Raw genomic sequence first — 15545 nt, forward strand, 5'->3', positions numbered from 1 at the left:
TAAAGGAGGAAAAGTGGGGAGAAGTAAGTTTGATTGTAAGCATTACGTGACACAGAGCAATAACTCCCTGGAGGGTTGACATTGCATGTTCACCGCTAAGGTTAAACACAAGGATGATGTTTTTGACTGAGCTTCTGCTGCCTCGTACTGCCATCATGTGGCCAATTACTGCATAATCCATTCACTGTTTAATTCCATTCCATTGATGGTTATTTTACAATTTCACTCTCAAAATGCAAGCAATGAATACGTTACTAGAAGGATGGGGTGAAAACACCATTGGAGGTAACCAGACTTGTGTTTCTGCAGCACCTTTCCAGACGTGGACTTCCCAAAGTGCTTTATGACGTATAGTCAACAAACAAAGAACAAAGAAATGTACAGCACAGGAACAGGCCCTTCGGCCCTCCAAGCCCGTGCCGACCATACTGCCCGACTAAACTACAATCTTCTACACTTCCTGGGTCCGTATCCTTCTATTCCCATCCTATTCATATATTTGTCAAGATGCCCCTTAAATGTCCCTATCGTCCCTGCCTCCACTACCTCCTCCGGTAGTGAGTTCCAGGCACCCACTACCCTCTGCGTAAAAAACTTGCCTCGTACATCTACTCTAAACTTTGCCCCTCTCACCTTAAACCTATGCCCCCTAGTAATTGACCCCTCTACCCTGGGGAAAAGCCTCTGACTATCCACTCTGTCTATGCCCCTCATAATTTTGTATACCTCTATCAGGTCGCCCCTCAACCTCCTTCGTTCCAGTGAGAACAAACCGAGTTTATTCAATCGCTCCTCATAGCTTATGCCCTCCATACCAGGCAACATTCTGGTAAATCTCTTCTGCACCCTCTCTAAAGCCTCCACATCCTTCTGGTAGTGTGGCGACCAGAATTGAACACTATACTCCAAGTGTGGCCTAACTAAGGTTCTATACAGCTGCAACATGACTTGCCAATTCTTATACTCAATGCCCCGGCCAATGAAGGCAAGCATGCCGTATGCCTTCTTGACTACCTTCTCCACCTGTGTAGCCCCTTTCAGTGATCTGTGGACCTGTACTCCTAGATCTCTTTGACTTTCAATACTCTTGAGGGTTCTACCATTCACTGTATATTCCCTACCTGCATTAGCCCTTCCAAAATGCATTACCTCACATTTGTCCAGGTTAAACTCCATCTGCCATCTCTCCGCCCAAGTCTCCAGACAATCTAAATCCTGCTGTATCCTCAGACAGTCCTCATCGCTATCCGCAATTCCACCAACCTTTGTGTCGTCTGCAAACTTACTAATCAGACCAGTTACATTTTCCTCCAAATCATTTATATATACTACAAATCATTGAATAGTCATTGAAGCCGTGCAGGAAACACAGCAACCAATGTTTACACAGCAAGGTCCGACAAACAGCATTGTGTTAATGGACAGACCATCTCTTTTAGTGATATTCAATGAAGGATAAATTTTGCCCAGCACACCAACATTGCTTTCCTTTGAAATATTGACTTGGGACAGAATTAATGCCCCCACACCTGGAGGTATGTTTGGAAGTGCGATGGCCATTTGATAGAGCGAGGATGCGCGGTTTGGAGATACCACTCTCGCCCAACAATTCCCAGCCATCCAAGCTCTGGGCAGGAAGGATGGAGGGCGGCCTTCCCGCCTGGACACCAATTGAGGCCCTTAAATAGCTGATATTCTGCCAGTGGCGGGTTAGGAATGCACCACCTGAGAAAGGCCATCCAGCAAACTCTGTAAGGCTTGGCTCTGGCCTACTGGGAGTGGGGGGGGGGCTCCTCATCCACAGGAACTCTTATGCCCAAACAAGGAATCCGGCATTGGGAAGGGAGGGGTGCCCATGGGAAGGCACCTGCCACCCTGCTGCCCGCTCCCTGGTGCCCCCACACTTCCCACTTACCCTTCTCCAGAGACCCAGCATTGATCCCTAGTGAAAGCCCCAGTGTCCTGCTAGCTTGGCCACCTCTGTCTGTGGCCCTGCCAGTACTGGAGAGCTGTCTGATTGGGTGGCAGGTTTCGGGGGTGGGATTCCCAGACAGTTCAGGGGTCTTAATCCGATGGGAGGCTCGATACTGTCCAGCTCATTGCCTGAGTCCCTAGAACTACCACCGGGCTTCCCGAGAATGTGGGTTCCCACTGGTTTCTCAGTCAGTAGACCTGTACCCTCCTCGAGCATTAAATCCCACTCTGGAACCTTTAACAGCCACCTGAGAGGAGACATGACTTCAGCTTAATATCTCACACACAGGGTGAGGCAGTGCGGCATATCCTCAGTACTGCACTGGAGTGTCTGCCTTGTGCTTCAGTTCCTGACTCAGTAGCAAACCAACAGACACGTACACTGGTCCATGTTCAGCAATGGTTGGCGTCCAGGAGCTGAAACACTGAAATGGCACCCAATTGTCTCCCATCTGGTATAATATCACCAAGTCATACATGACTCCAACTTCCCCATTATAACCTGACGGAGAGCAGCTAACTCCATTTCGACTGTAGCTGCAGAATGTTAGGCCTTCCTGAGAACCTTGTCTCAATCATGCATTTATCCACTAAACACTTCCTCAACTGCAAGTTTTAGAATGCCGATGTCTGTTTTCTTTGTGCCGCCAGTTTGAAACAAGATAAGTTACACCTGGCCATGCTTATCTAAACAAATGGCGGCACACCAGCACAGTGGTTAGCACTGTTGCTTCACGGCACCAGGGTCCCAGGTTCGATTCCCGGCTTGGGTCACTGTCTGTGTGGAGTCTGCACGTTCTCCCCGTGCCAGCGTGGGTTTCCTCCGGGTGCTCCGGTTTCCTCCCACAGTCCAAAGATGTGCAGGTTAGGTGGATTGGCCACGCTAAATTGCCCTTAGTGTCCAAAATTGCCCTTAGTGTTGGGTGGGGTTACTGGGTTATGGGGATAGGGTGGAGGTGTTGACCTTGGGTAGGGCGCTCTTTCCAAGAGCCGGTGCAGACTCGATGGGCCGAATGGCCTCCTTCTGCACTGTAAATTCTATGATAATCTATGATTAATCTGGGACAAAGGTTCGGCACAACATCGTGGGCCGAAGGGCCTGTTCTGTGCTGTATTTTTCTATGTTCTATGAAAGGTTAGACAGGACAGGTTCGTAGCAGCTGGAGTTTAAAAGAGGTGATTTGATTCAAACCTTTAAGGTCCTGAGAGGTATTAACAGGGCGGATGTGGAGAGGGTGTTTCCTCTTCTTGGAGATCGAGAACTGGGGTCACTGTTTAAAAATAAGGGGTTGCTCATTTAAGACAGAGATGGGGAGAATTCCTTTCTCTCAGAGGGTGGTGAGTCGTTGGAACTCGCTTCCTGAATAGGGGGTGGAAGTAGAGTCTTTGAATATTTTGAAGGCAGAGCTAGATAGATCCTTGATAAGCAAGCGGGGTGAAAGGTTATCGGGGGTCGGTAGGAATGTGGGGTTGAGGTCACAATCAGATCAGCCACGATCTTACTGAATGGCGGAGCAGGCTCGAGGGGCCGAGTGGCCTCCTGCTTCTAATTCATATTAAGTACTTCAGCAGCGAGCGAGGCATTCGCAATGGGAGTGGGAGGGAGAAAACGGAGCCCATTCTTTCCGAGCAGAAAAGACAAGTCCACACTTTACCTGAAAGATAGATCCAAGCCAGCCAACATCTGGCGGAAGACGTTAAACGTTCCCTCACAATTTGACTGCGGGGCCACATGAATTCGCTCCAGTAGCATTGTCTAAAAAAAAGAAATACATTTAATAATAAAGAAATAAAAATAGTAAGTGTGTGTGTTTGTACGTGTGCAGCAGTAGGACATGGTGATGCTCAGTATTGTATCACATGCTCACAATTGTAGCCATTCATTGTGGAGGGGGATGGGAGGGAGGGGTGTACCACAATTGGGTATAATTGTATGCAGAATGTAGCCATTAAAAGGAGTTTCACCTGAGCACCTGTGAAGAGACACCTATTGCAGCTGTCGTGTGGCTGAGCTAGGAGGCATACGCTTGTAATGTTTAACACTGTAAATAAATGCGGAACTGAGTAAAGATTGACCTCAGTGATGAGTATCTTTCATCAAATAATTTTCCACATTAGAACAAAAAAAGGAGAAAAATGTCTTTAATCTAAAGGAAAGATAATACAAAAAGTTGCTTTGAAGCCCATAGAGTTGCGATGTAAAATTATCTAAGTTATGAATGGAATTCAGGGTTAGAATTATATAGGTTAAGATGAAGAAGAGTCTTTGACCTATTTGAGGAAATCCTTCCATAATACAAACTCTTTACAGCTTTTCAACATCGTCTGGACCTTGATAAGCAAGTACAATGGTTTTGTGCCACATCTGAAGGACCTCTAACAGTGCAACATATACTTAGCACTGTACTGGAGTTTATAACACGCACAAGACTTACGGAGTTGGAGCAAAAGTCTCCGCATGAGTCTCACCGAGTACGGTCTCTCCCGTTAAGGAGGAGGGAAGTCCGAGGACATTTATCATTGAGTTTTACATAAATTTGGCCAGGTATGGATCCGACAGAGCAGACCCGGCTGGGATATGGTGTATATTGTAAATATAATTGCTTTGCAATAAACATAGTTTTCTTTAACTACTCGATTCGGACTCATCCGTGGCCTACAAAACTGGCGATGAGGGTAAAACTGGATTACTGTCGACGCTGCTATGGCATCAGACATACAACCATCATCTTTCCATTGCTTGTCTGAGGTTGGGTATTTTTTTTTCTAACACAAAAATGCCTTTGTTTGGAAGATCGGACCTGTTCGACGCGAGCATCGAGGTTTGGACAATGTACACAGAACGCATGCATTACTTTTTCTGGGTGAACACTATCATAGATAGTGATCGACGGACAGTAATATTGCTGACCACCTGTGGAGCACATACTTATGGATGATAAAGAGCCTTACATGTCCCAAAGCTCCGGACAATAAGACTTTGGAAGAATTGGTAACCTTAGTAGCACAATACTTCAAACCTAAACCATCCGGGACACTGAAGAGACCATCTCAGGGGGATCCCCTCAAAGGCGATATACCTTCCTGCCTTCATTTAACCTGTGCACTGAAGGTTGCTGGGCTGGTCAGATTCCTTGCCCCTTGCCTGCAGACAAGAAAATAGCAGCAGAGGCAGAATGTGGTCCTTAAGTACTTATGTAGAGATGAGACATGAAGGTTCAGTTAGGGCACTCGAGAATTACAAGTTAGCTTGGAAGGACCTAAAGAGAGAGCTAAGAAGAGCCAGGAGGGGACATGAGAAGTCTTTGGCAGGTAGGATCAAGGATAACCCTAAAGCTTTCTATAGATATGTTGTCCCCTTGTTCAAGAAGGGGAGTAGAGATAACCCCGGTAACTATAGACCAGTGAGCCTTACTTCTGTTGTGGGGAAAATCTTGGAAAGGTTTGTAAGAGATAGGATGTATAATCATCTGGAAAGGAATAATTTGATTAGAGATAGTCAACACGATTTTGTGAAGGGTAGGTCGTGCCTCACAAACCTTATAGAGTTCTTTGAGAAGGTGACCAAACAGGTGGATGAGGGTAAAGCAGTGGATGTGGTGCATATGGATTTCAGTAAAGCGTTTGATAAGGTTCCCCATGGTAGGCTACTGCAGAAAATACAGAGGCATGGGATTCAGGGTGATTTAGCAGTTTGGATCAGAAATTGGCTAGCTGGAAGAAGACAAAGGGTGGTGGTTGATGGGAAGTGTTCAGACTGGAGTCCAGTTACTAGTGGTGTACCACAAGGATCTGTTTTGGGGCAACTGCTGTTTGTCATTTTTATAAATGACCTGGAGGAGGGCGTAGAAGGATGGGTGAGTAAATTTGCAGATGACACTAAAGTCGGTGGAGTTGTGGACAGTGCGGAAGGATGTTACAAGTTACAGAGGGACATAGATAAGCTGCAGCGCTGGGCTGAGAGGTGGCAAATGGAGTTGATTGCAGAAAAGTGTGAGGTGATTCATTTTGGAAGGAATAACAGGAAGACAGAGTACTGGGCTAATGGTAAGATTCTTGGCAGTGTGGATGAGCAGAGAGATCTCGGTGTCCATGTACATAGATCCCTGAAAGTTGCCACCCAGGTTGAGAGGGTTGTTAAGAAGGCGTACGGTGTGTTAGCTTTTATTGGTAGAGGGATTGAGTTTAGGAGCCATGAGGTCATGTTGCAGCTATACAACACTCTGGTGCGGCCGCATTTGGAGCATTGCGTGCAATTCTGGTCGCCGCATTATAGGAAGGATGTGGAAGCATTGGAAAGGGTGCAGAGGAGATTTACCAGAATATTGCCTGGTATGGAGGGAAGATCTTATGAGGAAAGGCTGAGGGACTTGAGGCTGTTTTCGTTAGAGAGAAGAAGGTTAAGAGGTGACTTAATTGAGTCATACAAGATGATCAGAGGATTGGATAGGGTGGACAGTGAGAGCCTTTTTCCTCGGATGGTCATGTCTAGCACGAGGGGACATAGCTTTAAATTGAGGGGAGATAGATATAAGACAGATGTCAGAGGTAGGTTCTTTACTCAGAGAATAGTAAGGGCGTGGAATGCCCTGCCTGCAACAGTAGTGGACTCGCCAACACTAAGGACATTCAAATGGTCATTGGATAGACATATGGACAATAAGGGAATAGTGTAGATGGGCTTTAGAGTGGTTTCACAGGTCGGCGCAACATCGAGGGCCGAAGGGCCTGTACTGCGCTGTAATGTTCTATGTTCTCTATGTTAAGTGACCATTAATTGTTCATTGAAGGGCCTCAATAGGCCTAAGGATGAGTGGGCTGCCTGATGCCATTCCTGCGGCCGACAATATAGGGGACAGGTCAGGGGTGGGTGAGAAGGCAGTGGGTTCGCAACAAACTTTATTTTATGTGTTCTCCCCACTCCAACCTGTCTTCAAATATGATGGTGAATAAGGCGTAAAATTCAGCCCATAACCCTCTGCCCTCGAGGTGGGCATGCTAGTACTGTAGCCATCTAAGATGGCAACCTACAAAGGACCATGGGAATTATGGCCAACCCAGGACACAGACAGATACAGAGCCTATGCGTATCTGAAACATAGGTAACCAGGCCTGATCGAAAACCCGCTCGTTTGCATTTCAATGGCCCATTTTCCCAGAACTCCAATCAAGCAATCGGCGCCACTCCCTTTACTCAGAAACCCAATTGCCAAGGTCAATGACCGCTAAGGACCCGCCCAGCTACCATGGCACCCGCCCCTTTAGTGGCCGAAATCGAAGACAGTGATCAGAGCCCTGTCGAACTATTGGGTCCAAGGTTAAGGACCACCCCAAAGAACGCAAAATCCCAGAGGGATAAAAGAGAGCACAGCCATGTGTTCTGTCTCTTTTGGATCTGGCCTGTGCCAGCCCAATTGCAGCAGGAACAGCCAGCCAAGTTCAAGACCAATGATCGCTGCCTGACGAATGAGCCCAGCAGAGACAGAGCCACTTTCTTCGAACCAGCCAAGTGAAATCCACATAAAGGCCTTATCCATTTGCACAGTGCCGGTCGCCCTGAAGTTAAGTATAGGTTATTGTAGTTGATAGGTGTAGTTTAACGTGTCGTAGATATTGTGTTTGCATGTCGAGGTAACTCTTGTGTATGTAAATAAACCATCTTTTGGACTAACTAACTGGTTGTGTGGTCATTTGATCGATATAAGGGAATGCTTGTGGTTCACCAACATTATTAATCGAGCAACAGTACCTAATCCAAACTGACATGGGGGAATAAGCTAAGCCAGTAGAGTGAAGCCGAGCAAGGTGTCTATTGCAACAGCCCAGTGCATGAACATTTATTGATCAAGGACCAGTAGCACAGAAGCTTAGAGTGCAGCCAATGGCCCCATTCTAAACAGACTCCACACAGATTGTGACATGAATTCAGTTTACATCTAAACTCAGCTGAATGCATGCAAATATAAGGAGCGAAATTCTCCCGAAACGGCGCGATGTCCGCCGACTGGCGCCCAAAACAGCGCCAATCAGACGAGCATCGCGCCGCCCCAAAGGTGCGGAATGCTCCGCATGTTTGGGGGCCGAGCCCCAACATTGAGGGGCTAGGCCGACGCCGGAGGAATTTCCGCCCCGCCAGCTGGCGGAAACGGCCTTTGTTGCCCCGCCAGCTGGCGCGGAAATGACATCCCCGGGCGGCGCATGCGCGGGAGCGTCAGCGGCCGCTGACAGTTTCCCGCACATGCGCAGTGGAGGGAGTCTCTTCCGCCTCCGCCATGGTGGAGACCGTGGCGGAGGCGGAAGGGAAAGAGTGCCCCCACGGCACAGACCCGCCCGCGGATCGGTGGGCCCCGATCGCGGGCCAGGCCACCGTGGGGGCACCCTCCGGGGTCAGATCGCCCCGCGCCCCCCCCAGGACCCCGGAGCCCGCCCACGCCACCTTGTCCCGCCGGTAAATAGGTGCTTTAATTTACGCCGGCGGGACAGGCAATTTATCGGCGGGACTTCGGGCCATCTGGGCCGGAGAATCGAGCGGGGGGGCCCGCCAACCGGCGCGGCCCGATTCCCGCCCCCGCCGAATCTCCGGTGCCGGAGACTTCGGCAACCGGCAGGGGCGGGATTCACGGCAGCCCCCGGCGATTCTCCGACCCGGCGGGAGGTCGGAGAATGACGCCCAATATCCTTGACCAGACCCATAGGTTTTTGGTAAGATTTAGTTAGGCACGAGTAACTATTTGTTTCAATAAACAAAGTTTGATACTCGAGACATTCAATAATAAGCTTTATTCTCACAAGTATTTACATTAATACTGCAATGAATTTACTGTGAAAATCCCCTGGTCGCCACATTCTGGCGCTTGTTCGAGTACACAGAGGGAGAATCCAGAATGTCCAATTCACCTAACAAGCACGTCTTTCGGGACATGTGGGAGGAAACCGGAGCACCCGGAGGAAACTCACGCAGACGTGGGGAGAACGTGCAGACTCCGCACAGAGTGAGTAAAATCACTAGATTCCACAGGTTTGAACAAACATTACTGTCCTAGGTCAGAAAGATAAAACAAATTGCAATATATTCTACATTCAGAGTTCATGTGATGTGCATGTGCATCAACAGACACCACACTGGAATTCAATCCGGTGAAGTGTGAGGTGATGCACTTGGGCAGGATAAACAAGTCAAGGGAATACACAAAAACGGCAGGACCCTGGGAAGCACTGAGGATCAGAGGGATCTTGGTGTGTCTGTACGCTGGTCCCTTAAGGTAGAAGAGCGGGTGATACAGTGGTTATTCATGAAGGCTCTACCTTCTCAACCTTGCCCCTCGCCTGAGGTGTGGTGATCCTCAAGTTAAATCACCACCAGGCAGCTCTCCCCCTCAAAGGGGAAAGCAGCCTGTGGTCATCTGGGACTATGGTGATTTTAGCTTTACGTTTACAGTGGTTAAGGCGGCATACGGTATACTTGCCTTTATTCAACAAGGCAAAGAGTTTAAGAGCAGGGAGGTTATTCTGGAATTGTATAAAATGTTGGTTAGGCCACAGCTCGGGTATTGTGTGCAGTTCTGGAATCCACATTATAGGAGGGATGTGATAGCACTGGAAAGGGTGCAGAGGAAAGTTACCGGGATGTTGCCTGGGCTGGAGAGTGTTAGCTATTTTGAGAGGGTGGATAGACTGGGGTTGTTTTCCTTGGAGCAGAGGAGACTGAGGGTGGACATGATTGAGATATATAAAATTATGAGGGGATAGATAGAGTAGACAGGAAGAAATTTTCCCCTTGGTGGAGGGATTAATGACCAGGGGGCGTAGATTTAAGGTGTGAGGCAGGAGGTCTAGAGGGGATGTGAGGAAAATCCTTTTTTACCCAGATGGTGGTGGGAGTTTGGAACTCGCTGTCTGAAAGTGTTGTGGAGGAGAGACCCTCTTAACATTTAAGAAATATTTAGGTGTGCATTTTCAATGCCAAGGCACACAAGGCTATGGACCAAGTGCTGAAAAATATGATTAGAATAGCTAGATAGTTGTTTTTGACCAGCTCTCCCATGATAGATCGGAGGGCCTTTTCCCTGCTGTAGACCTCTATGCCTGCACAATAAATGGCAAATGCAACCAAGACAGAGTCCATGGATTCCTCAACAACCCACCCAGATGTCAGTAACACTGTGAGTCAACCAATCTCACTGAAACACAGCCTCCCTTATGAGGAATTCCTATCTTCACCTTCAAATAGCTAACTTGGGAATTCCCGTACCAGCCTCCCCGAACAGGCGCCGGAATGTGGCGACTAGGGGCTTTTGACAGTAACTTCATTTGAAGCCTACTTGTGACAATAAGCGATTTTCATTTTCATTCATTTTTCATTAACTACTTCCACAAATCTCCGTCATTCCAGTGACGGAGATGTGCTGAGCTCTTGGAATCTCAAAATTAAGCACTTTTAACCCAAAATAGCTCCTGCTAAACCCTGGAACCCCCACCAGCCTCCTCCAACACCACCACAGTGAAAGGAACATGCCAACTCTCAGCAACCCAAGGAATCGAAGAAGCAGCAGAGGCAGCAGGTGCCTGGAAAGAAAGACTGAGGCGACGGCAAACGTGTGGGGTGACGAGGTCCAGGCCACACCAGAACAGATAGACCACCAGAACATCTGCCGGGTTACTTCCCATGAAAGAATGAAGGGAATTCCTAACACAGGAACTCCAAGAGCTCAAGGATGCCATCAAACGTTAACTGCGTACAGGATACACAGACAGACCGATCAAGCCCCAAATCGGAGAATAAGTCAAACATGACGAAGGAACTTCATGGAACAGATGGGGGCAGTGGACCCATGGAGGTTCACACACCCAGGAGAGAAGGAGTTCAGAGAATAGAACGCCTGCCGTGCAGAAGGAGGCCATTCGGCCCATCGAGTCTGCATGGACCCTCTGAAAGAGCAGCCTTACCAGACTCCCAACCTATCCCTGTAACCCCGTACCCCCACCTAACCCGCACAGTCCTGGACCCTAAGGGACAATTTATCGTGGCCAATCCACCTAACCTGCACATCTTTGGACTGTGGGAGGAAACCAGAGCACCCGGAGGAAACCCACACAGATATGGGGAGAACGTGCAAACTCCACACAGATAGTCACCCAAGGCAGAATTGAACCCAGGTCCTTGGGGCAGTGGGGTAGCAGTGCTAATCACTATGCCACCGTCCTTCTTCTCCCAGGTGCACAGGGTCTACACAAGGATCAACGCGGATGTGAGGTTGGAGACGGGCTGAGATCGACCCATTGAGGCTGGACGCAGCCTTCCTGACCGATAAGGTATTCAGCGAACGTATATCACAAGGGATAGATTGGTACGCTACCAACAACCAGAATGGGACGGTCTCACCCGCCGCATTCTGGGAGGCGCTGAAGGCAGTGATAAGGGGGGAAATAATCATTTACAAAGCACGCAAAGATAGGAAGGTGAGGGGGGCTCGGCAACAGCTAGTTGGCTCCATACTGGAAGTAGACTGGCGATACACCACGGCCCTGGCCAGAGAGCTGGCAGAGAGCAAGAAGTTGCAAATGGACTTTGACCTGCTCTCCGCTGGGAAAGGAGTGCACCAGCTTCGCCAGACACGGGGGATCCTTCTACGACCATGGAGACAAAGTCAGCCACCTGCTGGCTCATCAGCTGAGAAAGCAGACAGCCACGACGGAGATAGCCCAAGTTAGGGACAGCAGTGGCAGACTATCGCCACGCCGTAAAAGGCCAACGTGGCCTTCACAACCTCCTATCGGGAGCTGTACACATCCGAGCCCCCCCCCCCCCCGGAATGGAGGGGGACTCAGGATGAAGCAGTTCTTCGATGGATTGGACATGCCGGTTGTCGGGGAAGAGAAGAGAATGGGTCCGGAAGCACCGTTAGAACTGGGAGAAGCCGTGGCGAGTATTAATTCCATGCAGCTGACTCGATATGTTATGGGCACCTGCCACCGACACTGGCAATAGCCTCAATATCGCTGATACCCAGAAAGGACAAAGACTGAATTTTGTGTGGGTCCTATAGGCCCATCTCACTGCTCAAGACAGGCTTTGTCAAGGGCAGGCAGCTAACATCGAACAAAAGGCACCTGCTGAATGTGATAATGACCCCAGCCGGGAAGAGAACACCAGAAGTGATCATCTCCCTGGACGCAGAAAAGACTTTCGACAGAGTCGAGTGGCAGTACCTCATAGAGGTATTGGAGTGATTTGGGTTCGGACCAGGGTTCACCTCCTGGGTGAAACCTCTGCACAGTGCTCCCACTGAGCTGGTTTAGCACAGGGCTAAATCGCTGGCTTTGGAAGCAGACCAAGGCAGGCCAGCAGCACGGTTCAATTCCCGTACCAGCCTCCCTGAACAGACGCCGGAATGTGGCGACTAGGGGCTTTTCCCAGTAACTTCATTTGAAGCCTACTTATGACAATAAGCGATTTTCATTTCATTTTATCATTTCCATGGCGGGTGCATGGACCAACACCACCAGCTCTAAATACCTTCAGCTCCACAGAGGCATGAGGCAGGGATGCCCACCTTCCCTGCTGCTGTTTGCTCTGGCAATCGAGCCACTGGTGATCACCCTCAGAACGGTGAAGGGATGGAGAGTATAGAGTCTCACTCTGCACGGTTGATCTGCTCCTCTACATCTCGAACCCCCGGGCCAACATGGAAGGGATAATGAAACTCTTAAAGGAGTTTGGAACCTTCTCGGGTTACAGGCTTAGCCTGAGCAAAAGTGAGATCTTCCTGGTGAGCCGCAGGGGAGGAGAGAGACAGAGCTGGGGGGACTGTCGATCAAACAGGTCTAGACTAAATTCTGCGACCTGGGGATCCAAATAGCCCACATCTGGACACAGATCCACAAATGGAACCTGACACGTCAGGTGGAGGAAGTCAAAAGTGACCTGCAGTATCATAGAAGTATCATAGAATTTACAGTGCAGAAGGAGGCCATTTGGCCCATCGAGTCTGCACCGGCTCTTGGAAAGAGCACCCTACCCAAGGTCAACACCTCCACCCTATCCCCATAACCCAGTAACCCCACCCAACACTAAGGGCAATTTATCATGGCCAATCCACCTAACCTGCACATCTTTGGACTGTGGGAGGAAACCGGAGCACCCGGAGGAAACCCACGCACACACGGGGAGGATGTGCAGACTCCGCACAGACAGTGACCCAAGCCGGAATCGAACCTGGGACCCTGGAGCTGTGAAGCAATTGTGCTATCCACAATGCTACCGTGCTACCCGTGGGGTGGGGCATACTCCCGCTCTCCCTCACAGGGAGAGTGCAGACGATCAAAATGAACGTGCTGCCCAGGTTCCTCTTCTTGTTCAGATCCCTCCCAATCTACATCCCCAAGGCCTTCTTCCAAACGGTAGACAAACTAAGCATGGCATTTCTGTCTGTGTGTGTGGGGAGGGCGGGGGGGGAACCACACCTATAGTTCTAACATTGGGCAGCCACAGCAGAAAGTGCAAGGGTATGGGTGAAGGAACCGGGAGCAGAGTGGGTGAAGATGGAGGAGAGATCCTGTATAGGGGAATCCCTCTGAGCCCTAGCCATAGCTGCTCTCCCATCACCTCCTGACCAAACACTCAAGAAGCCCAATGGTAGTAGCCACACTCCGGATTTTGTTATTGAATTGGAACAGCTAAGGGGGAATTCATTAAGAGTTATGTACATAGATTATGTATCTGTGTGGTGTCTTTACATTTGTAATTGATAAAAATTCTTGATGTGTTTATGTGTATTATTGTTAACGACATTCTTACAATAAACCTTGTTTTGATTAAAGTGTCTAGGAAGTCTGATAAATCACACCTGCAGTGAAGGCTCTTGTGCTCAACCTAGTCAAATTCAACATAAAGGTTGTAGGTCAGGTGAACTTCATAATATACTTTGGAGTTTCTAAGCCCTGGACCAGAACAAAACACTTTAAATAAAAACACTCGCTCACCTCGCAGGGTGTCAATCTTGTCTTCCGAAGTTATGCACCCCTACATTCCCGAGTATGCACTCAAGTACCAACTCACAAGTACAAATTCAGCTCTCTGGTCTCGCCAAACAGAACAGAACTGCTCCCAACCCTTGGAGCTTTCATTCATGTGCAGACCGAGAATTGGCTACACATGCGCAGTTCTGCATTTTGGGGTATTTTTGGGCCCAGTCGATCTGTGTAAGAAACCCAGGTCATGTGACTGGTAATGGAGCGCCAGTGAAGATATGTATTGCAGACAGAGGACTGGGATAAGTCCCAAGAAGAGACCCTGACAGGGCACAGGGGCAGGACGAGGTACCAGTTAAGTTAAAAAGTAGGTAAAGGGTTGCAGATAAAGGCTTTAAGTAATGAGGCCTCTTGAGAAGCACTGGTAATCAACGAGGACTCAGGCCCTCAACATGGAGTCACCAACCTTCGATTTCCTTCTTGGACGGCTTTGTTTACCAGGGCTTCCCCTGAGCCCTCTTCAATTCATCATTCAGGAAGCATTGCAACCTGGGGCATCATTCTCCGACCCCCCGCCGGGTTGGAGAATCGCCAGGGGCTGCCGTGAATCCCGCCCCCGCCGGTTGCCGAAGTCTCCGTCACCGGCTATTCGGCGGGGGCGGGAATCGGGCCGCGCCGGTTGGCGGGCCCCCCGCTCGATTCTCCGGCCCGGATGGGCTGAAGTCCCGCCGATTAAATTGCCTGTCCCACCGGCGTGGATTAAACCACCTTTTGAACGGCGGGACAAGGCGGCGTGGGCGGGCTCCAGGGTCCTGGGGGGGGCACGGGGCGATCTGGCCCCGGGGGGTGCCCCCACGGTGGCTTGGCCCGCGATCGGGGCCCACCGATCCGCGGGCGGGCCTGTGCCGTGGGGGCACTCTTTCCCTTCCGCCTCCGCCACGGTCTCCACCATGGCGGAGGCGGAAGAGACTCCCTCCACTGCGCATGCGTGGGAAACTGTCAGCGGCCGCTGACGCTCCCGCGCATGCGCCGCCCGGGGATGTCATTTCCGCGCCAGCTGGTGGGGCAACAAAGACCGTTTCCACCAGCTGGCGGGGCGGAAATTCCTCCGACGTCGGCCTAGCCCCTCAATGTTGGGGCTCGGCCCCCAAAGATGCGGAGCATTCCGCACCTTTGGGGAGGCGCGATGCCCGTCTGATTGGCGCCGTTTTGGGCGCCAGTTGGCGGACATCGCGCCGTTTCGGGAGAATTTTGCCCCTGATATTCATCAACAACTTCCTCACTCACACATGGGTAGAGATTGGATGAGAAGACTTGCAAGGGTGACAGTCTAGTGGCTAGTTATGATCAATGATACTTAAGTCATCATTAAGAAGTGTGAGACATGTCAAGAACACATGCCAAGTCAGCACAAAGCACTACGCATTTTGCATGATGCCCCTACCCATCCTTGGTCCAAATTCCATCTGACCTCTTCCATGTCCATGGCACGTTGTCATTGTTGACTATTGTACGAGTAGCCTATTATTCAACAATTGTAAAATATGTCAAGCACAACTGCTAAGCACATTCCCTTGAGTTGATGTGATGGGCCGAGAGTG

General features: G+C 49.7%; 1 protein-coding gene across 4 annotated transcripts in view; it reads right to left on the reverse strand.

Moving 5' to 3' along the window:
• Window positions 1-15545, reverse strand: part of LOC140391704 (unconventional myosin-XVIIIb-like) — a 546871-nt gene that overhangs the window by 431674 nt on the left and 99652 nt on the right. For all 4 annotated transcript variants that reach the window (XM_072476590.1, XM_072476756.1, XM_072476499.1 and 1 more), the window contains one exon: window positions 3630-3730. In XM_072476590.1, the coding sequence (XP_072332691.1) occupies window positions 3630-3730 (101 nt within the window). The remainder of the gene's footprint in view (window positions 1-3629; window positions 3731-15545) is intronic.

The sequence above is a fragment of the Scyliorhinus torazame genome, chromosome 1 (assembly GCF_047496885.1).
Source record: "Scyliorhinus torazame isolate Kashiwa2021f chromosome 1, sScyTor2.1, whole genome shotgun sequence".
Lineage (NCBI taxonomy): Eukaryota > Metazoa > Chordata > Chondrichthyes > Carcharhiniformes > Scyliorhinidae > Scyliorhinus > Scyliorhinus torazame.